Source organism: Buteo buteo, chromosome 5, assembly GCF_964188355.1.
Source record: "Buteo buteo chromosome 5, bButBut1.hap1.1, whole genome shotgun sequence".
In the NCBI taxonomy this organism is placed as follows: Eukaryota; Metazoa; Chordata; class Aves; order Accipitriformes; family Accipitridae; genus Buteo; species Buteo buteo.
The window spans coordinates 54464319-54488140 of record NC_134175.1 but is presented as its reverse complement, the minus strand read 5'-3'; the positions used below and the strand labels follow the sequence as shown (position 1 = coordinate 54488140).

General features: G+C 37.2%; 1 protein-coding gene across 15 annotated transcripts in view; it reads left to right on the top strand.

Annotated features, from left to right (window-relative positions):
- BAZ2B (bromodomain adjacent to zinc finger domain 2B) overlaps nucleotides 1-23822 on the top strand; it is a 165142-nt gene that overhangs the window by 121401 nt on the left and 19919 nt on the right. For 9 of the 15 annotated variants that reach the window (XM_075029154.1, XM_075029152.1, XM_075029157.1 and 6 more), the window contains 11 exons: nucleotides 1688-1780; nucleotides 1904-1965; nucleotides 6905-6970; nucleotides 7718-7783; nucleotides 8463-8507; nucleotides 8758-8784; nucleotides 9982-10047; nucleotides 17025-17165; nucleotides 17952-18206; nucleotides 18991-19205; nucleotides 20609-20683. In XM_075029154.1, the coding sequence (XP_074885255.1) occupies nucleotides 1688-1780; nucleotides 1904-1965; nucleotides 6905-6970; nucleotides 7718-7783; nucleotides 8463-8507; nucleotides 8758-8784; nucleotides 9982-10047; nucleotides 17025-17165; nucleotides 17952-18206; nucleotides 18991-19205; nucleotides 20609-20683 (1111 nt within the window). The remainder of the gene's footprint in view (nucleotides 1-1687; nucleotides 1781-1903; nucleotides 1966-6904; nucleotides 6971-7717; nucleotides 7784-8462; nucleotides 8508-8757; nucleotides 8785-9981; nucleotides 10048-17024; nucleotides 17166-17951; nucleotides 18207-18990; nucleotides 19206-20608; nucleotides 20684-23822) is intronic. The other 6 variants (XM_075029165.1, XM_075029163.1, XM_075029158.1 and 3 more) reach the window with 4 other exon arrangements.

Genomic DNA, 23822 nt, shown 5'->3' with positions numbered 1-23822 from the left:
TCTTTTACTGTCTGCTCAGGCATCCTTTCCAATATGCTCTTCAAATTCTTTTTTAGCCTTTGTAACTCTTAAAGTTTGGCCTGTCATAGGCTTTCCTGTTCTGATTTGAACAAGCTTTTCATGTTTTATATGCTCACCATTTTCCTATGACGGCCTCCTTTTCTGAAGACTTGCATATGGACTACCTTTTTCCTTTTTTAAATGTGGCTCCGTGTTTACCTGGACAAGTATACTTTTTTTAAAAAACTGCTTCTAGGTTGCTCACTTGAAGTATGTGTGCTTGGAGACTGCTTTTGTACAGCTTCTTTTAGGGTTCCACCAAATGGACTACATAGATGTCTCTTTATTCGTTGTTTTTATGCTATGTGACTTGATACTGCACTTTGCATAGAAAGCTGGTCTTCTGCCTGTACATCTCATTCTGATATTCCTGTAATGTTGGTACCTGGCAACACCATGTATTATTAATTATCCTTCTACTGTGTCCGTGAGATGTCCATTACATCTGGGCTATCATTTGATACCAAGAATTATGGTTTCCCTAATTTCTTTTTTGATTTCTTGGCTTGATTTAGAAGCCCTTAAATTTTGCTTGGTATGGCACATATTAGTTGAATGGAAATACAGGTGGTCTGATTTGTCGTTTCTGTTTTTTGCAGTATAGGTGTTTGTTTCCCATCTGTCCTTTTCAAACGCATGACCAACATTAACTACATCCTCCTTATGGATTGTGTTAATTCAGACTAAGTGGTCCACTGCATTTGTTGGCCTTACATACTTCATAGGTTAAGTTTTCCTCTATAATGTAGTCTAACTTCCAGCCACTGGTTCTGTTTCAGTTAAGATGTAACTTGTTCTGTATGGTTTCCCCTTGGCCCTGAAGGTTTCCCTGTTGTGTAGCTATTTACACGACCCTTCCTACCTGCAGCATCATCTTATCTAGACATGGATTTTCCATATGTCTGCCTGCATCTTGGTCATTGCACAAGAAGTTGACAGTATTTTGGAGAATGCTATCAAAGAGGTCGTGGACCTCAGTCCTTTGAAAGCAAGATGAATTCAACCCCCAGAAAATCCTTCCTACAGCTGTCTTACATCAGTGTGTCCATGCACAGTTCATCCAAATTTCATAAATATTCTCACTTAAAGCAGTAGAATGCTTCAGGAAATTACTAATTAGCAGAAGAGTGGCTGGCTGTAGGTAGCCATGCTGGAGAGATGTGTGACCCTGATGAATGTGCTCTTACTGCATTGTTAAAAAAAGATTGATTACATGAAGTGACTCGTAAGGAAAACAGTAATTCCACGCTTTCTGAATAAAATGTTGATTTAGTACTCTGAGACAATTGTTTTCTGCATTAAAAAGAAAGAATAAATCAGTTTGTAAATGAAGCAACATTATTGGCCTGATGCTATCACTTAATAGGTAATTTTCTTCTCCAAAAGTAGTATTTTCTTTTATGTAGAAAGTATCCATGTTCATTTGTACTGTTGATGTAGTTACTGATAAGTGAGATACCACTAAAGGTAGTTGATAGTGAAATGTTGTCAAGATAAATGTGTGCAAAACAAATCCACTGTTTCCTCTATCTTTACCTCATGCAAATGTCTTTACCTCATGCAAGTGTCTGGATTTATTGTTGGACAGCACTGTTTTTATGAACTTAATATTTTCTTTTTGTAACAGAAATAGCTAGGCAAGCAGCACAAATAAAGCTACTGAGAAAACTCCAGAAGCAGGAACAAGCTCGAGCTGCCAAAGAAGCAAAAAAACAGCAAGGTAAGTATTACTTATGAAAGTTTGTGCATGCTAGCAGATTATTGTGGAAAGTATTAATGAAAAGTTAGCTATCTCTTGTCATGTTCTGCTGATATTAATTTTTTGTTTGCTTTTGTTTCTCAGCTATTATGGCAGCTGAAGAAAAGCGAAAGCAAAAGGAACAGATAAAGATAATGAAGCAGCAGGTAAACTTTATGTGATTGTTAAATTAGTTCTTTAAATTACATTTTGAATTATTGAATTAGGGGTATTTTAATTATTTAGTAAATTATTAAGTATGCTGATTACTAAGTGAATGTTTTAAATCTAGTTTTAAAGAGCACACAGTGTATATTATTTAAAATTCTAAACTCTGTAGTTGTCGTTCATGTTGTCAGGACATCCCAATTTTGTCTGTGTTGATTTAAGCCACCCAACATATGTAATTGCTTGCCAATATCAGTAAGAAATTAAAAAATGCTATCAAAGTACAGTGATGTGGTCTTCCTTTATTTGGTTCTGTGAAAACAAACTGTTATATCTGTTTATGTAAATACTGGAAGAGTGCAGTTAGCTTCTTCAGTGATTCTGGAAGGCTGTCAGTGGTTTTAGGTTGTGTGCAAAGGCTTGTATCTCAGTATGCCAGTGAATTAATACATGTTTTTAAACATACAAGTATTGCTAAATACTGTCATAGCAAGTACTTCCAATAAAAGTGAGCCCATATAAACTTTACCAAACAAACCTACTTACAGAAGCAGGCTTTTAAATTTTTTTTTAACAACTGCTTTTAGTGAATTAGTGAAAAGTTATGTATGTTGGGAATCTGAAAATTTTTAAAAGAATAATTTGCATCCAAAAATATATTTGTGTGGTTGTTTTTTATATTCGTTCTGTTCACTATGAAACTTACTGCAGAGTACAGAAATTAAATGCTTCATCTGGTAGCAGTCAAAGGACAAGTTTTTTTTAGCTTTCAGTTAAAAGACATTTTTTGTGTTCAGTACCATTATTGCTATAGGTTTTTACCCTCTTACAGTGGCAGAGAATAAGTATATAAAACCTTCTAAAAGTAGGAAAAGTCGACTTTGGTAGGCAAATTCAACCTGTACTGCTGTTGAATTGGTATGTGTATGCATAGTACAGATAGTACATTTAATTTTTTTTAAAAAAGAATATCTAAATATTGTTTGGATTAAGTATTTTATGTTAAATGTTCATATTCTTATTATAGTAGTATTTATAGAGTCTTAAATTAAAGGGATATATTAAGATGGAGACGATGAACATTTACGATTAAAACCAATACCTTTCGTTTGTGATAGAAACTTTAACTGACATTTCCATGAAATTCTATAAGTATTTGCATTTGATGATATGTTACTTTGTAATGTAATGCATATTTTTAGCTGTAAATGAAATTTTAAAGTTGGACGTGGGAAGAGAGGATTCCAGGTTTGACTTCACTGCATTCATGCATCAGCTTCATGGGACATTCAACTTCCTGATTTAAAATACCTCATGCCTTTCATACAGGATAAAGCTGAAGTCTGTTGCAGGGAAAATGTTTCTGCAGTGGTGCAGTGTCTTCACTGTAGTCTCAAGACTGGTTTCTATTTATATTGTAGTTCGCTTGTGTTTTTTCTAGAGATGGTTTAGTTACAGTTTTTTTGAGCTCGTTACACCTTTTCAGTCTGTTGTGTTATTTGAGTAATCTACCGAGTAATTTTATTTTGCAGCTGAGTTGCATTTAGATCTCTATAGAAGCTTCACATCTAACATTCAGATTTAGAAATCAGCAAAAGAAAACATGTCTGTATTGGATTTTTTTTTTGTGTGTGTTTTTTTTATGTCAGAGAACAATGAATTAGGATGGAGTAATAGAACCATAGAATCATTTAGGCTGGAAAGGACTTTTAAGATCATCGAGTCCAACCATAAACCTAACACTACCAAGTCCACCACTAAACCATGTCCCTAAGCACCACATCTACACGACCTTTAAATACCTACAGGTACAGTGACTCAACCACTTCCCTGGGCAGCCTGTTCCAATGATTGACAACCCTTTCAGTGAAGAAATTTTTCCTAATATCCAATCAAAACCTCCCCTGGCACAACCTGAGGCCGTCTCCTCTCATCCTATCACTTGTTACTTGGGAAAAGAGACTGACCTCCCCCACCTCACTACAACCTCCTTTCAGGCAGTTGTAGAGAGCCATAAGGTCTCCCCTCAGCCTCCTTTTCTCCAGACTAAACAGCCCCAGCTCCCTCAGCTGCTCCTCATAAGACTTGTGCTCCAGGCCCCTCACCAGCTTCGTTGCCCTTCTCTGGACGCGCTCCAGCACCTCAATGTCTTTGTATGATCTCACCATCCCACCAGTTAGAAATAATACTAGAAAACCAGATCTCATTATTTTGCCTCTTAAGTGGCATCCTGAGGTGTTAAAAAAGCCAATGAAAATATAATGGCCTTTCACATCTTTGAAATCCAGATACTAAAACCTAACATACTTCTTTTTTTTATTAAGTAGTTAACCAAAATTGTTGTTACTGCAGATACCTTAAATATCCCAGGAATGGATAACAATTAATCCTTGTTGGTAATTGTTTAGATTTTTCTGTGAAGAAAGTGCTCAGTATAGTAGACAGTGGGCTAGAAGTTGTCACTCTACCATCTATGAGTTAAACTAGGAGAGGCTGAGAGAGCTGGGACTGCTCAGCGTGGAGAAGAGGAGGCTCAGGGGGCTCTCAGCAATGTGTCTAAATACCTGGAGGGAGGGTGCAAAGAGGACGGGGCCAGGCTCTTTTCAGAGGTGCCCAGTGACAGGATGAGAGGCAGTGGGCACACACTGAAACACAGGAGGTTCCCCCTGAATATCGGGAAACACTCTCCCACCATGAGGGTGACTGAAAACTGGAACAGGTGGCTCAGGGAGGTTGTGGGGTCTCCCACCTTAGAGATTTTCAGCAGCTGTATGGACATGGTCCTGGGTAACTGGCTCCAAGGGACCCTTCTTGAGCTGGGGGGTTGGACAAGGTGACCTCCAGAAGTCCCTTCCAACCTCAACCATTCTGAACTTTTGTAGTTAGTGACAGCTTCAAAGTTTCCACCTATGAAGGCAACCCATACTTGCTAAAGAAGGGTAAATAATGCAGACTGTTCTTCTTTTAAGAGCATTGGGCTTGTATCCAGTCACATCACCCTATGATTATAAAGTGTTCCTTACATTCTTAGGTGTGCAGGGGTCAAGAATTGCTTAGCATATACATCAAATCCAGACCTTGTTTATCATCTCCATATTCCTTCGAGTTACAAACCGATAAAATTTTCATGATTCCAATGTGCTGAAAACTTCTTCTAATCTCTGAGATATTTCTTTATTCTGCCCTCTACTGAAAAGTTTGTTCTGTATTAACTCTAGGCTTTATGGAATTGAGAGACTACAGTACATACTCTAAACTTCTGTACAGTTTTGTCTGTAAAGTATATTGGGGGATAATAGAGTCTTAAGGTCCATACTGTGAGCTTTGCATGTTGAAAATCAAAGTTCAACACTGTATAAACAAGGCCCCTGAATTAATTTGCTGCATAAGGTAGTCTTATGCTGGACTTCTTAACAGTTTAAGTTGCTGATAAGATTTGCCTCGAGTTTGTAAGACCTCATGAGGTCTTCTGGTATTGGAGCTCTACAGGAAATTTTGTATGTCTTTTTCTTCTTTGATTGCTCCTTTTCTGTTAAATATTTTAGATTATGTTTTCTTAGGGGCTTGGTTTTGGTTGTAATTATTTTTTGATAAAGTATATACATCACTATGTGTTCTCTAGAAAGTAAAATCTTAGAGTAGTCCATGTTTTAGAGTCTCAGACCAGCTCACAAGAAAACAATGTCTTCCATAGAGATGTGCTTTACACTCGCTGTTGGGAAAATATCTGCTGTTCCAGGGAAGAGTATTGAGCTCCTTTTCAGGCTTCTGATTTAAGCCTCACAGCTTGCAGGGCCTTTCCACGGTCTGGGTTTTGCTGTTAAAACTTTACAGCAAGTTCAGCTGAATGTATTGTAGCACTTCTCTTTCATAATGGTCCCTGCCTAGTCATTGTGGTTCAAGCAGCTTTTTTGAGATAATAAAACCTCAAATAATGTGCTAAAAATTTTTTAATATGAACTTGGGTTATTACTGTTTAACAGACAAAACCCATGCAGCACAGGAAATGTGAACTAATCCCAAAGTTTGCAATGATTGCATTTCTAAATCAATGTAATAAGACTTCATTCAGATTTTAGGAACTAATTCCTGAAAAAGAATAAATTAGAATATGGTTAGACAGCATTCATCTGTGGAGTGCTTAGCTTGATCATTTTCTTCTTGCCATGATGAAACATGCTGAAATGTGTTGTACTGCCCGTGGCTGCTGTTTCGGTTACTTTTTTTGTTATTTCACTCTTCGGCAAGTATAAAACTCAGTCCCATAAACTACATGTTAAGGCATCCAAACTCATCACCAATTAACTGAATATTTAAAAAATCTGGAGAAACTGAAGTGTACTAAACTGTGAATATATTATCCAAGTTGCATGTGGGTGACTATTACTGGCTGACAGAGTACGTACGTTGGGTTTCACAGTGCTCTGATTCTCTGTGTTGCCCGTGGTACCATAATGAACTGAAAGGCTGCTGGAACCAAGGCAGAAAATAGTGGTTTGACAGAACCCTGTATTTATTATTAAGGGAGATCACGTCAAATCATCATGTTTTTCATGATAGTTCCCATTTCCATTCATTCCTAAATTGCTCCACCATTGCCAGCTAGGATTTGAATGCTGCTAACTTGCTTACATTGTCATTAATCTGGTCCCCTTAAAGCTGTTTTAAAAAAAGCAAACAACAAACTATGACAACTTAAACATGAGCACCTAGGCATAACGCAGTGTTGGTTCCTTCAGGGATATACCAGACATCTTCTAATGCTAGTAAAAATGCTAAACGTACAATGTTATATGGGAACAATTGACTACAATGGGTGCGAGACTCCATAACAAAAAGTATATATGTATAAACTTGGTCATTTTTTTAAATGCAAACAGTAAGTTTACTTTCTCAATATTGTTTTTTAAAAAAGAAATAACTTTTTTCCTCTTGTAGGAAAAAATTAAGCGAATCCAGCAAATCAGAATGGAGAAAGAACTTCGAGCTCAGCAACTTTTAGAGGTAAAAATAATGGCTCAAATGCAATTTTTCTGTTGCCATTTTAAAGAACGTTGTATTTTAATAGTCATGCATGCAGTTAGGAATGTAACTAAATATAACAGTTCTAGCAACCTGGACTTCCAAAGGCCAGTTCAAAAACATGTCTTCCTTAAGAAAAATCTGTATTAACTTTGACCCAAATCTTGCAAATGTTCACTTGAGTTCCTGGCTTTCTACACAAATAGTTTTGTATTTGTATTTGCTAAAGTTAACAGCGTAACTATTCCTTTGTTAAAAAAGAAGTTTGTAATAACAGGATGTTAAAGCAGTATCATGCTCTGCTGTGTATGAAGTGTAGTGGAGTTAAAATACTGAGTTTACATATATGCTAGACTATATTGTTATACTATACTAGTTTGCTAGTATACTAGCACAGACAGATTGCTAGTTTGCAAGTCTCCATTCACGGAAATATTAATGGTAATTTCTTTGCCGCTTATATTTTATTGTTTCTGTGTATGCTTACATTCTTACTTATAATAGCCAGGTGAAGCAATTTTGAGGGGTCTTGAAATTCTGTCTTAATTCTTAAAAAGTAAATTAATTGTGAATTGATTGGTTATGAAAGCTGCATTGGGGAAGAAATCTGTTGCAACATACACGATATGTGATGATGTTTTGAACTTTTAAAGGCACGTAACTTTATTTCTAGTCAGATTATTTTCAAGTTGTGATGGTGCTGTTGTGTGACCTGTTTTGCATGCACAGGCAAAAAAGAAAAAGAAGGAAGAAGCAGCAAATGCCAAATTATTGGAGGCCGAAAAACGAATAAAGGTTAGTTTAGAGGAGCTCCAAAAACAAGAACTGTGTTGTTGTGCATACTATATGTTTATGTATAAAAGCAGTAGATGTGGAAGAATATTCATTGATAATGAAAGTGTAAATAGAGATGGCATATGAATAATGTGTACATGTGTTTACATAAACACATGAAGCATACACACAGAGAATTTTGTGTATGTGTGACATACACACACACACATTCATACATACACACATGAATACAGAGACAGTGATTTTTTGTGTGCCGCTACCATGAGTTTTGCTTACATGACGCTTGGTTTGCATAACTTAAAATGCTCATGCAGTAACATTATTCACAACGTTCTTTTAAGCACACTGTGTCGAAAAACTTTGTTGCTTCTCAGCAAGCGTAGTCTTTTCTAGGGTGTATGTGTACAAGACTACAGAACTGTTTTACAAACATTGGAAAATACAGTTTACATGTGCACTTCTATTACTGCTTTGGCATTCTTGGTGTATTTAAACATGGAACTCCCAACTCAATAGACTTGCTGTCATGTATACCATATATACTTCTCTGTGGTCAGTTTATGGGGGGTGGGGAAATAAGAATTTAATTCAGAAGTACTGTTTTAGTGTGGCAAAAATGTGCAACTTGTAAGTAAATTTTGATAGATATTTTAAATAAATTTTTGTTCTTTTGTTTAAGGAAAAAGAGATGCGAAGGCAGCAAGCCGTTCTTCTGAAACACCAGGTTGGTATACATTCAGTTGACCAAACAGACAGAATGCCCATTGTGAACTACTACTTAAGCTATATGGGGGAGGTGGGGAAATCTTCAAACTATGCCCTTTTTAAATTTCTGGGTTTGATTCCTGCACAAATTTTCTTTCACCTTATGATTTGTTGCTTTGCTTTGGTTTTGGGGTCTTTTGGGGGATTATAAAGTGGTTTTATGACTTTGTGATTTCTGTTTCATAATATTTGCCAACTCTTTCTACCAGGAGTTGGAGAGGCATAGACTAGATATGGTATGGGTATGTTTATTTTTGTACATCTAACACCGCATTGTGATTTGGTTGTGATATGGTTGTCATAGCAATGCATAAAATGTAGCACTGGCTGCTGTCATATTACATACTGCTGCATGGCTTTACAGCACAGTGCATTGCATACATCTGCTTGTCTTGTCTGTTAAGGGAAAAAAAAAAAAGACATGTCTTGAACATGTGTATAAATTGAACATCACAATAAATAAGTGAAGTTTTTAACCAAAAATCTATGTTACTGATGTCCTAATAGAAATTGGACTACTGTATAAAATCAGGGATTAATTAATGCAAAATTAGTAGGTAGTCACTTTGATAATTTTTGCAAGCCTTGTCCCATTCACTGTGAATGAATCCAGACATTTTAAATATAATTTGAATTAACTATTTTAGAAATCAGGATGATGTCTTTCCTAAGTTTGTAAGGTACTGAGGAAATTAGCTTTCAGTTGGTGGTAAATACATAATGTTATAAATATAGAATGAAACATTAGAATGTAATCCTGCCTCACTGAATTAGATGATAAAATTCCTATAGCCTTTACTGGGGCCAAGATTTACTCTACAGCTTTTAAGGCAAAAACTCTATACTTAATGCTTAAGAATACAGCTCCTTAAAGCATCTGAAGTTACTGACATAATTTATCGAGGGACAGACATCAGTAAATGCAAGTGTCGTTGCGTATGTATAAGCGCCACCACTAGCTTGATTAAAAATGATCTAGAGCTGAGAAAATTAATCATATTAATTTGTTGCTTGGTTACAAAAATGTTAATTTTTGCAATGTTTGAAAATGACCAGTTGAAAATTTCTGCTGAATTGGCTATTGAAGAAGTAAATTGCAAGTTCTGTAATAGCAGATGTAAGGTAACTGACCTGTTCCAGCCAACCATTATGCTTTTTGTTCTGCCAGCTTATGAAGGAGCATCACAACTGACCATAAGTAAATCTGTATGCTTCTTTTTTACACTGTCTCCATGTTCATTGCTTTACCTTTTTGCTTTTGATTGTTGTATTTGCTTTCTAAACCTGAACTAAAACATGCACAGACTTGGCCATTCTTGTCCTATATTTAGTATTTACTGTGACTTGTCTATTAATGCTAAATTTGTTACTCAGCTTTTTTACTGATTTGAAAATGTGGATTAGTTTTGTTCTAATCTTACCTGCTTCAATAGGAACGAGAAAGGAGAAGACAACACATGATGCTTATGAAAGCCATGGAAGCACGTAAAAAAGCAGAAGTGAGTATTAACCTTCAAAAGTTTGAACTTTTCATGCTTTCATTCTGCAATGATCTGTAGAAGAGCAGTGTCTTTAACGTACCTGTTTGTATAATTTCATTTGTATGCACCGCAGTGACAGGACAAGAAGCAATAGGCACAAATTGAAATACAGGAAATACTGCTTAAACTTAAGAAAAGCTTTTTTACTTTGAAGGTGATGGTGGAACAGTGGCACAGATTGCCCAGGTAGGTTGTGGAGTTGGAACCTGCTGTAGCTGATACTGCTGTGGGATGACGGCGGGGACAGGATGCACACGGCAATGGGGACTGGATGATCTCAAGAGGTCCCTTCCATCCTCAGTGATTCTGAGCAAGAAGCCAATAATTGCATAGTCACTTCAGAGTCCCTAGTATTTCCTGGAAAGGAAGTTTTATTTTCTCTTCTTCGCGTTGTTCATGTGTATAAGAAGAGTAAGGACTTCATCATACTGACTTGTCAGACTTGCTGAACAGGTTTTCCTCAATACTTACCCAGGGGTAAAAATATACATCTTATTCCAGTCCAGGCTTCTTAGAACTTTTGGATTTTGTATATGATTCTAGACTGGGACCATGATGAAACCAAGCAAATAGGATTATTATGCCTTAATAATTTTAATTTTTTGTCCTTCAGTAGAAAGTACTGCTGCGCTACAGAAAATAGATACTTCATTTCTCATTTTGTTTTACTAAAAATATGTCAGAAATTCTGAACCAAGAGATAGAGAAGCCTAAAGTCCTAAATGTGTATGTGTCGTGTCATTTTGCGTACAATCATTTTACTTTGTCCGTTTCTGAATCCGGTTATTGAACTTGCTTTCTTTTTTGAACACAGTGACATTAAGCTGATAAGAAAAAACTGGTTGATTTCCCTTTCCAAAATTTCAGGCTTCTTTTGATTCTGATCATCTAAACATCTGCATTTTTTTGTTCTGTTTTGTTTCTCAAAATAAGACTATTTCCAAAATAGCTGCCCTTTCCTTACGATGAGTGCTTTTTATTCTGGTGATTGCTTTCATTTATATAAATTTAGTATATCACAAAAGGACCTAATAAAACTTTCTTATTGTGAGGATTAATGCTAAAGACTAAATACACATTCTGTGCTATTAAATTGGGTGTTTGGGCAACTGAATTAAACTACTCCTTTTAAAGTAGTGCAAAATGGAAATGTTTTTCATAATTCAAATTATTACTTTGCTTACAAGTTAAGGAACTCTAGATACTTTACTTAGAGGGGGAAAAATATTCAAGAAACACTGGTAGTCCGTATCGGCACAACCTAACCCAAAATCCATTGAAATACTTAAATTGAGTTGACTAATCAGGCCTTTAACTAGTTAAATTTTACTTTTAGCCATGAAAGACACCATAAGTTTCCCTGCTCTTAAGCTAATATAATAGTGGTTTTGTAATAGAACTTGTTCTTATAGCCAGTTGAGAGGTCTCAATTTCATTAGAAGGTTGTGGAAGGAAATGAGGGAAGTCTTTAGCTTTGCCTTGAAAGCAGTTGTAACCACATTGCTTATGTTCATGACTGAGGTAGCTTGAGAAAAAGCCTCTCTTACAGGAATACCACATCCTGCTTATTAAGGTTACACTGTAGTAAATGAAATGTGTAGTAAATGAAATGTTACTAGCTAAAACAACTCAAAACTTTTTTAGCTTCATTGGTTTGAAATAATACAGTAGTTTAGTTGCATTATAGATGGTTAAAAAAAAAATATCTAAAAATACATGATGGAATAGCATTGATGATAAAACCAGAGCTGTACAGTATGATTGATGAAACTTTTATGAGACCATGATAAACTAATTTACATCTTAATCCTGAGGCTGTCTTCAGTTTTAACCCTGATATTGTCTTAAAGGGGACTATCAATGCTAAAACATAATTGCTGACTTTTTTTAAATTTTACTTTTTATATATTTCTGTATATTTTGAGACTTTTTAATCACTATATCCTTAGACTTTTATAAATAAAGTACAGGTAGCTAAGAGACTGAAGTAAAATAACTATCATAGCATCTAATTGTCAAAGACAATTGTTAAAACTTTTCTCTTAGACATGTTCGTAAATTTAAAAGAAAGTGACAGACCAAAACAAAGAAAAATTGAATAATACTTCAGTGCAAGGAAGAAGTTCAGGGTTAAGTCTTAAGCCGACTAGAAAAGGTGCCCTCCTAGATTTCTTGTTTGTAAACAAAGAGGGACTCACGGACGAAGTGGTGGTCGGTGGCTGTCTTGGTGACAGTGACCACAAAGTAGTTGAGTTTCAAATCATTGGTGATAGGAGAAAAACCACCAGCAAAACTTTGACCCTGGATATGGGGAGAGCAGTCTTTGGGCTGCTGAAGGAGCCTAGTTAGTGTCCAAACTCCAAACATAACACTGTACCAGCTACTAGGAAGAAAATTAACTCTATCCCAGCCTAAACCAGGACAGTATGAAGGTCCCCTGGGAATCTGCTTTTGAAGATACTGGGGTCCATGAATGCTGGTCATTTTTAAGAGCCATCTCTTAAGAGCCCAGGAGCAGGCAATTCCAAAGTGTGGGAAGTCAAGCAAGTGGGGCAGAAGGCAAGCTTGGCTGAGCAGGGATCATCTTCTAGAATTTAGGCAGAAACGGGAAGTTTATGGACATTCGAAGCAAGTACAGGCAACATGGGAGGACTATTGGGATGCTGTTTGCCGCTGTAGGGAGAAAATTTTTGTGGCCAAAGCTCGACTAGAGTTCAAGCTGGCCAGTACTGTGAAGGACAACAAAAAGGGCTTTTTAAAATATGTTAACAGCAAAAGGAGGATCAGAGATAACATTGGTTTGTTACTTGATGAGGTCAGTTACCTCACAAGTGGGGACATAGAAAAAGCAGAGACGTTTAATGCCTTCTTTGCCTTTGTCTTTAACACCGATGATGGGCCCTGGGACCCCTGGAGCCCTGTATTGGAAGACTGTTACTGGGAGGATGATAAATTCCCAGCTGACTCTGAACATGTTGGAGACTTGCTGCTTTAGCTGGATGCACATAAGGCTGTGGAGCCTGATGGGATTCATCCTAGGGTACTGAAAGAGCTGGCCGATGTTATTGCAGGACCTCTCTCCATTATTTTTCAATGGTCTTTGGAAACTGGAGAGGTCCCAGTCAACTGGAAGCTGGCAAATGTACCAATTTTCAAGAAGGGAAAGAAGGAAGACCCTGCTAATTACAGACCTGTCAGTCTCGTTTCAGTGCCTGGTAAAATTATGGAGAAGGTTCTTCTGGGAGTTATTGAAAAACACTTGAGAGAATGCAGTTATTGGTCATAGCCAGCACAGGTTCATGAGGGGAAACTCCTGCATAACCAACTTAATTTCCTTTTATGACAAGGTCACCCATCTAGTTGATCAAGGGAAGCCAGTAGATGTGGGTGGTTTTGATTTTTAGCAAAGCTTTTGATACCGTCTCTCACAGTATCCTTCTGCACAACATGTCCAGTGTATAGCTAGAGAAGTGCATAATACATTGGGTGAAAAATTGGCTGCTGGGTTGGGCTCAAAGAGTTTTAATAAATGGGGTCACATCAGACTGGTGGCCAGTCACTAGTGAAGTTCCCCAGGGCTCAATTTTAGGGCCAGTGCTCTTTAATGTTTTTATAAATGATCTGGATGCAGGAGCTGAATGTACATTAAGTTTGCCAGCGATACTAAACTAGGAGAAGCTGTGGACTCCCTTGAGGGTAGAGAGGCCTTACGGAGGGATCTGCATAGACTAGAGAGCTGGGCAATCACCAACTGTATGAAATCTAACAAGAGCAAGTGTTGGATTCTCCACGTGGGATGGGGTAATCCTGGTTATACATACAAATTGGGGGATGAGAGGCTGGAGAGCAGCCCTGTGGAAAGAGATCCAGGGGTTTGGGTTGATGGCGAGTTGAATATGAGTCAACAGTGTGCCCTAGCAGCCAAAAGGGCCAATTGTGTCCTGGGGTGCATCAAGCATAAGCATAGGTAGCTGGTTGAGATGGGGTGGCTGTCCCACTCTACACCAGAGTGGTGTGGCCACACCTTGAGTACTGTGTGCAGTTTTGGGTTCCTCAATATAAGAAGGACGTCAAACTGTTAGAAGTGTGTCCAAGGGAGGATGACCAAGATCAAGGATGAAGGGTCTCAAGGGCAAGACCTAGGAGGAGCAGCTGAGGTCACATGGTCTGTTCAGCTTGGAGAAGAAAAGGCTGAGGGGTGGCCTCATCGCAGCCTACAACTTCCTCAAAGGGAGCAGCAGAGGTAGAGGTGCTGATCTCCTCTCAGTGGTGACCAGTGATAGGACACAAGGAAATGGAATGACGCTGCATCAGAGAAGTTCAGATTGGACACGAGGAAAAGGTTCTTCATTGAGAGGGTGGTTGGTCACTGGAACAGGCTCCCCTCAGGAAGCGGTCACAGCACCAAGTCTGTTGGAGTTCCAGGAGCATCTGGACAATGCTCTTAGTCATATGGTATAGTTTTAGATAGTCCTGTGAGGAGCAGGGATTGGGACTTGATGATCCTTACGGGTCCCTTCTGACTCAAGATATTCTATGATTAATCTTTATTAAAAAGTTAGATTAAGTTGTTCCTGATCTTCCTAGTAGTATCCCATAATACAAACTGGAAAGGAAAATAATGGCAGTTTTGTTGACAATATTTTCATAAACTAAAATCGGGAATCTGTTTCTGACCTATATCATTCTGGTCAGTAGTGACAGTTAAAATTGTGCAAATAAAGCTACGAAGAGCTGAATATTCTGAAGATGATTTTTCCACAGCAGCCATAAATAAGGGACAGATCTGATTTCAAAAAACCAGTATGTTCCTTTTTAAAACCAGTGTTACCCTCTCCCTGTTCTCCACATACTTCTTGAGGTGGAGGGCTCAAAACTGGACACTCTTCAGATACAGTCTCATCAGTGCTGAGTAGAGGGAGATGGTACCCTAAGCACCTGATCCACTGTTGGAAATCAGGATGCCAGGCTAAATGGTTATATAGTCTGATCCAGTGCTGTAATTATGTTCTTACTCTAATAGAAACAGAATGGTAAATGTTTATTGCAGCCAGCAAAAGTAATCTCTAAATACATTAATGAAACTTAGCATTGTTAAGGTTTGCATTTTTAATCATAACTCCAAATTAATATGTTGCCACTTAAATATCCGTATGTACTTCTCTTGTTTTCTTCTGAGATAGAATGTTTCTAGTTGTCAAGAACAAGTTGTAGGAAATGCCGGTTGGCTTTGAGACCTTGACATAGGTTAAGATAAAAGGCAATGAACCATTTAAAAAAACAAGTTGGAGAGTATTTTCCATTTTAAATTAAAGTTACTGATTTTGTGTGCTGCTTTAGTGTATTGTGATTTTTCCATACGAGATGTATGCTGATAAAGGGAGGAAAACATGAATAAGCAGCATGTCCCTTATGAAATCATCACAGATATGAGGGCCTGTGTTGTCAATAGAGAGGATGCTTACACAGCTGCAAAGCAGCAGTTGGGCAGATGGGTAGTTCTGTACATGACTGCTTTTTTTCTGCCAGTGTAAGATTGCTGGTCCAAATATGTTCCTTATGTCCAACTCTGACCTCTGTCTTCCCTAAAATCCACTAAATACTGTAGCAGAGGTCATTATCAGCTGTTCTGTGCAGTCATAGTGTTTAGCCACAGTTATCACCAGTGGCCTAGTAATATTCAATATAGAAAAAGAGAGAATAAAAAGTCATGGGGCATGACAGAACGATACAGCAAAGTCAGCAGTTAATGCCATTCTACAAATGCAGCTGAGTCCTGACTTACAGTTACAGCCCTTACTCTCATTTATGCAAAATTTGGTAGTAGTAAACTGAAGAGACTAGAGTAACCTCTTAAACTGACAGAATAATGGGGAGTGATTCTTAATAACATTAATCAGCTTAGCTTGGTTCTTTAGCCTTCTGTGTCCACAAGTGAAAAGCATGTATAGTGTCTTCATCTTTATATTGTGTCATGTTCTTAGGTCATGACAAACGCACACGCACACACGTTTGTGTATATGCACACAGTTCTGTGATCTAAAGAGATAGCACTGATATATGACAGATTCCATACATGGTTTATTACTCAGTATTTTGCATTTGATACTGGTTACACAGAGGTATGTAATGAATTGTGTAGGTAGGCCAGCATATCAATGCTGGCATGTGACAGCAGAACCCCTGGAGTCAGGGGTGGAAAAGGCAGTTGGAGGTCCAAATTCAGAGTTAGTCTTAGCAGGTTAGAGAGGTATAGTTAGTATAATATTCTGTGTGACATCAACGCAGAGGGTGTTGGAAGAGAAAACTAATAGGCATTTGGCTTCTCGCTTGATTATCCCCGTGTTCTTGTTGTGCAGAATAAGATATTAATGACTGTTCAATTTTCAGATTGCATGCTAAGTGCATGGTTGTTCAAGGCCAGATGCTATGTGTGTTGAAACAATTGGTTAAGTTTTGTAAGCCATTCATACCCAGCTCATGTATTATGGGAATTTTTAAACCATGTGTTGTCCAGGTCTTCCCAACTACTGCTTTCTTGAGTGGTCCCTGCTTTAGCAGATGTATATTGATGATACTAGTGTGTAAGCAGGGCCTTTAAAATCAGATGTCTTGCATGTATGGTAGTTCTTGACCATATTTTCACTCACTCTTCTTTCTGAAATGGTATTCCAAAGAATCTTTCAGTGTAAACATACTCAATACCGATTTCCATGTGGACAGGAGAGAAAAACAGTGAATCTTAGATTTGCTCACAGATTCAATGATTTTGTTCTATTGCTGTAGTTTCCCCCTTCCTTTTACTTAAATGCAGGTTCCTTAATTGCTGTGGTAATTATTAAGATTATGTAAGTAGTGTTTTTCAAATTTTTCGACTTTTCCATTGTAAGTATAATACATGGGTTTTATTTTCTGCACTTTTAATTCTGTTTAAGGAAAAAGAGCGGTTAAAGCAAGAGAAACGCGATGAAAAAAGATTAAATAAAGAACGTAAACTGGAACAGCGAAGATTGGAATTAGAAATGGCAAAGGAGCTAAAGAAGCCTAATGAAGATATGTGCTTAGCAGACCAGAAGGTAATCATACTAATGTAAACTTAATTTCTTGTCTCTTGTTTCTGTATTTTGCAATTGCAACAGTAACTTTTTTTCTTGCAGCCACTCCTAAAGCATTCAAGTTTCAGTCTAGGTAATTAGATAACTATTTGAAATATATACAAATAGAAGTTACTGCAAACACTAAAGTAGCATATGTTTAGTTAATGAAAAGCATTTTGTTTAAAAGTGGCCTGCTTCCCAAAAAGCACTTGCATGATTGCTTCAAAAAACCCGATTACTCAGAGTTATTTTTACAGCAGGAATATGCATCATGTCTCAGTACACAGGCACTAGATAGAGCTTTTCTCATATGTGCAACTATTCTAAGCTGTTACTTAAAAATTTACTCTTCTAGTCTTCTGTGTTCTTAGTTCTTGTCCTTCAGGACTTTGACATACCTCTACCTCAGGTTCAAGCCCTCTCTCTTCCAGAGAATTCCCCTGCCTGTGTCCCCCAAATATTTTTACACCACCTTTTATAGTATTTTGGCTCAGAATAGAGCCTGAGAGCATCTCCTGGCCAAAAAGTAAGTATTTATTAATCTCTTGCCTCCTGTAATATGTGAAAAGGTAAACATGCTTCACCTTTAAAGGAAATTTACTGGATGGGATGTGGGGGGGCACCTTCTCTATAGCCTTTACATTCTAGTTTTATCATGCTGTAGGTCATATGGGAAGTATCAGTTAATTTCCTCAGGTACTATCAAAAAAGTTCTCTTTTGAAATACACTACTGAATCTTTCCATTGTTTTTCTTTACCTTTCAGCCGTTGCCAGAGTTACCTCGCATCCCAGGCCTTGTTCTCGATGGGAGCACATTTTCAGATTGTCTTATGGTAGTGCAGTTCCTGCGTAACTTTGGTAAAGTTCTTGGCTTTGATGTGAATGTGGATGTCCCTTCCCTGAGCGTTCTTCAAGAGGGTTTGCTAAACATAGGGGACAGCATGGGAGAAGTACAAGACTTGCTGGTAAAGCTTGTCTCTGCAGCTGTCTGTGATCCAGGACTTGTTACAGGATACAAGGTAAAAAAAGAAGAAAAAAAAAAAAAAAGAAGGAAGAAAAAAATCCATAGTAAACACCCTATATTTATGAATGTGTTCTTCATAATCTGTCTTCGACACCTCTCTGGTTTGGATTTCCATTCTCTTCCCTAATTCTCTTCTTTGGTGTCACTGTTCTAATGTTACTCAAAGACTTTCTGCGCCCTGTCAGCCTTCCCATTTTACAGAAGTGATATATTTCTGGGCATTTTCTCTACCCTCCGCTATTTTTATTTGGACCTCTTGTAGGGCACTATCACACCTGTGGCCACATCTTTTTTTTGTTTGTTTTTTTCCCCCCTTTCATTCTTGCCCTCGTGTTATATCTCAGTGAATCTTGCCATTTCTTTCCCCAAAGTCTCCTCTTTACATCACTTCATCAAAACTCTGATTCATTCATGATTCTCTTTCTTATTATCCTTCTTTTTCATGCCAACATATCTCTTTTATACTCTAGAACTCTACATAGCATGATTGTACAAAACAGTATTCGTCAAGTTCCAGTTGGACCATGTATTTTTTCATTTAACCTATTTCATTAATAATAATATTATCTCTGCTCTTAAAAACTTAGAGGTGAAGACATTCTAATTTGTTAATCCATTCAAGATTTACATTTGAATAGTTTTAAAGAAAAATCCTGAATTAAAGTCCTTATGTAAAAGTGCAGACAAACCCACCTACTGTTTTATAAACAACGATATAGCCTGCAGAGGAAAAGAATATGTTTAAATGTGATTGTGCAAAACATCTTTATTCTTTTTAGGCTAAAACTATTCTTGGGGAACACTTACTGAATGTTGGTATCAATCGAGATAACGTGTCCGAGATTCTGCATATATTCATGGAGGCTCACTGTGGGCAAACTGAGCTAATAGAGAGCTTGAAAACAAAAGCTTTTCAGGCACATACTCCAGCTCAGAAAGCATCAGTACTTGCTTTTCTTGTCAACGAGTTAGCATGCAGCAAAAGTGTAGTAAGGTAAGTTTTTTCCTAAACAGGTCTGTAAAAATAAAATTATAAAAATGTTATAATTTAGAAATACTGCATACACTGTGTTCTGTTACAGGAGGATTCATGGTGTTCTTACAATGAAAGCTGAGATTTGCTATGTTACTGCTTACCTTTACGTACTTCTGATAGGATGGAAGAGTAGAACTTTTCCACGTTTGGTCTCTAAGTTTGTTTTCAAAGCTTGCACCAAAATTTCTCCAGCTATTTTCGGAGTAAAAGATGAGATTGATTACAGAGAAATTTACTAGGTATTCTGGGGGATAATTTAGAACAGTTGTATAAGGCTTCTGCAGTACTCTTGTTTTCCCTTTTTTCCTTTTGTTTTTTAAGACTTCTTTTGTCCAAATACTTTAACTGGGGTCGTAAGCTGAGGTGGCGAGCCTGATTTATGGTGGTAGTAATTCAAGAAAGTGTATACTTCATTTGTGGGCAGTAAGGTATACCATTCCATAATTAAAAACCCCGCTATGTTAAACAACATTTTAAAACCCAACAACGTGCAACATGCAGTAAAGACATAGGAAATGCCAGTCATTGGGCTACATATACCTCCACATGCTTACTTACTGAGGTAAAGTCTTTCATTACCTAGTTGAGTGCTGTTTTGTTTCCTGCTGCTTTTGGTATACTCTGCAAAGCAAAATCAGGGTTATGTAAGGAAAGAACGAAAGAGATGCTTCATGTTTTCTCAAGCTGAAAAACAGCAGAAGTGGGCAGTGCAAGTGCTGTGCATATACTGTGCAAGAGAGTTCATATGTATTAATCAAATTCATCATAGTAAGAAACTTTATCTTACTGCAGATGACCAACTGTTAAGTGAGATATGTAGAAATGATCATTCAGTACTTGAGTTTCTATATTTTCGTCGTAGAAACAACTGTAACCTGCTAAATTGTTGACGCTGGGGTGTCTCAGAAGTGGGCTTGCAAACAGTCACTGTAGTGAAGCGCTTTTTTTGGTTCTTCAATTTCTGCAGTGAAAAGTGAACGTTAGTTTGTAGATCACATGGATCCTAGTTAGAGTACCATAGATGTACCAGTGATAACTTTGTTTTCCATGCAGGGCTAGATGCTTTGTGGCAAATAAATCTAGAGGCTCAACATGGAATTAGAGCTATGGAAGGAAATGTCAATTTCTTTGTATGACATGCTTCTTATGGAAAGAAAGCTTACGTGATACTCTAAGTAAAGACTGCCTGACATAGGTACAGCAGTAGGCTACATTGGCATTACTAGTATTGGAATTTCCTAGCTTAAAAATTACTTATTTTTAATTTTAAATATTTCTTTGAGACAAAGTATCTGTACAAAAATGTATGTCAGAAAAAGATATGTAAGTTCACAGTTAATGGATTATTTTGTCTTTGACAGTGAAATTGATAAAAACATTGATTATATGTCAAACTTAAGGAGAGATAAATGGATGGTTGAAGGCAAACTTCGGAAGTAAGTTCTGTTTCCTTAAGTATTACAGTATATTGGGTTTTTGCATTTGCTTTGATATGCTCCTATATAGGCAACTGGTTCTAGGGACAAAATTAGCTGATGCAATTACAGGTTTACCAAGAAGTTAGTAACTGAACTGCTTAATTAAGATGGATGCGGATTTAGAATGGAGCAGCACCAGTCTTTTATAATCTATTAAAGATGCATGAGATTCAGAGGGTTAGTGTCCCTCGAAATTGGAGCAAAGTAAGTCCATTTTGTATTCTTTGGAAGAAAGTAAAAATTTTTTATTGGAATATTACAGGAGCTGTCAAATCGCTATTGACATTATCAAAGTTTATTTGTACCTACCGTAATTACTAATGTTCATTCTGAAAGGTGTTTTAAGAAGACATGATTTTCATACAACAATTAACAATCAAATTTTGCTAATTTATGTTATGTTATCATAGTGTTTCCCATCTGTCAATGTTGCATTGTTCCCTATAGCTAGGGATCATATATGGAATGCAAACTTTGAGATATTTTTAATATTTTTATTTAAGGTAAAATTGGAACTTTTAAAGGTTTGTCAGTTTCATATCCACTGTTCTCCCATCCTACAAGACAAAATTCCATACAGCAAGCATAATGGCTCCAACTAACAGGAAGCTGGAAGGCATAACGTTCATGAATCACAGGGGGTAAAAATACATAGCCAGACTCTACTTTGTTTTTTTTATTCTTGGTCATCTTTACCTCTTACTAGGAACAGTGAATCCTTTCTTAGTCCTTGCTTTAGGTACTTGTGTTTCTAATCTTATGTCTCCCTTTTTTCCCTTTAATGTATCTCAGAAGGAAGAAGGAAAGAAGTAAAGAAGAAGGACAAGAGGGAGGTAGAGGAAAAAATTAGACCAATAAAAAAAATTTATCTACTACTACTGCAGATCCCGGTCTGCACAGGGTTAATATGTTTTATCTTTTAGGACAATCCAAATACTTTTTCCTGTCTTTATCTGTATCCCCTCTACGGGATATAGTTTAAAAAGTGTTTCTGAAGTTCTGATGTAGCCTACTGTCCATTAGTGGAATGGGACCCTTACCTGTCCTTGTCTCCTTAGGGACTGCTTAGTCTTTCTCTCCCTCCATCAAACTGTAAGTACTCGTAGATGTAGGATCCTCCCTTTTCCTCATGATCTCTTTTCTTCCCTTTCAAATAGTGGGCATAATAACCTGAAGTCCCAAGCCCCTCTTCCTTTCTACAATCATTTCTCTATTTCTTGTGTTTTCCCCTCGTGTGGATTTCAGGTTCCAGTAGTGCTGTCGCTATTTTTGAGTGTAAGTATTGCGGGAGTGTTCTTCCGCTTCTTTGAGTTTACTGGACTTGATTCATCTCTTTCATCTTTGGTTCAAAATCTTTGGATTTTCCACTGTTTCTCTGATGAACTCTAAGAAGCTTTTTAGAAGAGTCTTCTTCGATCAATTTTAAATAATGTTTTCTTCTTTATTATGTCAGTTGTTTTTCATAAACTCTTACAACTGTTCTGGGGCTTCTCTGAAAAGAAATCTGTCCATTTCAGTCTTTTGTTTGGTCTTTTTTTCTGCTTCCAGACTTCATTCTTATGCATGTTATCTTCCCCATCCATTTCAAAGCTCAGTCTAGTTTTTAAGCATCCCAGTCCCAAACAGTTTTGCATAGGAATATCTGGTTTCTTGACTACTACTCATGTGATCAACAGATGTGTACTCTTTTCATATGCATACAGACCTTTACGTGACCCTGAACACAAGCCCGTCATGCCTGGGAAGTGTATAGTGGTAGAATAATGGATGCTGAGGAATGGGTTTGCCAGTGTTTGTTGTGGTAAATCTTCATACCACTATGTCCAGACTGTCTTGAAGTATATCTAAGTGGGATGAGAAAAGATTTTACCTGTACCAGATGTTTTCATTAAGTGATGATTTTTTTTTTTTTTTTTTTTTTTTTTTTTTTTTTTTGTACCTTCGTTCACACTTTTAGCTCCTCAACTGGATACTGGGGCTGGGGAGGGAGCAGCTAAAAATACAACATAAAACCCGTGTTTGTAAGATACAAAAAAGCAACATTAAAATCCCAGGTTGGAAAAAGGAATAATTGTATAAAAGCCTATGGGGATGCTTCCCCCCCCCATCCCCCTGTTAGGCATGCTGAACAAAATTCCTTGATAAGTATGATATATATGGTTGGAAGCTGGATTCTGAGCTGCCTGGACTGTGTCTGCTGGGCTGATGGTCAGTGAGAGGTTGCATCTAATTCCTTCTCTATCACATTTAGATGTGAATCTTGATACTAATCACTATTTTTGTAAAGGCACCTATCTCATACAATCAATTCATCTTTCTTTGTGCTTTCTGTATCACAGCTATAGTCAGAAGACTGTCTCACCTGAGATGATTCAGCTAATTTTTAACAAGATAATCATAATCTCAGTGTCTCCTTTTCCATTACATGTCTTCTTGGCATCTCTTCTGTAGCTTGATCAATATAAAAGGGAGTAAAAATGAAATACAGCCACTTGAAGGTTTAGGTAATATCTGTTTCTTTACAAGACTTGAAATACTGCAGAACAAGGTTTTTCACTGCAACAATGTTCTTTTTAACATGCCAGTATTATGGCATATTCCTTATAAGTTAATTTCTCTCCAGTGAGGTCATCTCAACTGTAAATGATGGTGGTATATCAAAAGCAGTGTTACATGAGGGGATAAATTACACCCTGAGTTTGGGTAGCAGGTGGTAATGCTGATTTGGGAAACTTTCATTTTTTGAGACCCAAGCTGAACTACGTTAAAAGTGTGTTAAAAGTACGACGTTTAGAAGTTCTTTGGCTTGCTACTACTAAATACTTATGTGCAAAAATTATGAGGAAGGCATGAAAATTAAGTCAAAGGTGAATTTCTCTTCTGTGATCTAGTAAACATTACAGATTAGATTAGAGCAGGCTCAAGTCACACATCTGATTATCTGATGGGCCACCCGCTCTTTCTGTGGGCCAATAGACTTTGTAATTCTCTCAACAGTTGCAGATGTTGTTTTGGTATATACGTGAAAGTGAGAAAGATGAAACAGTTTTCCAAGTGAAGGTTTTCTTCTCTCAGGGACCCATGTGTCTAGGTAGCA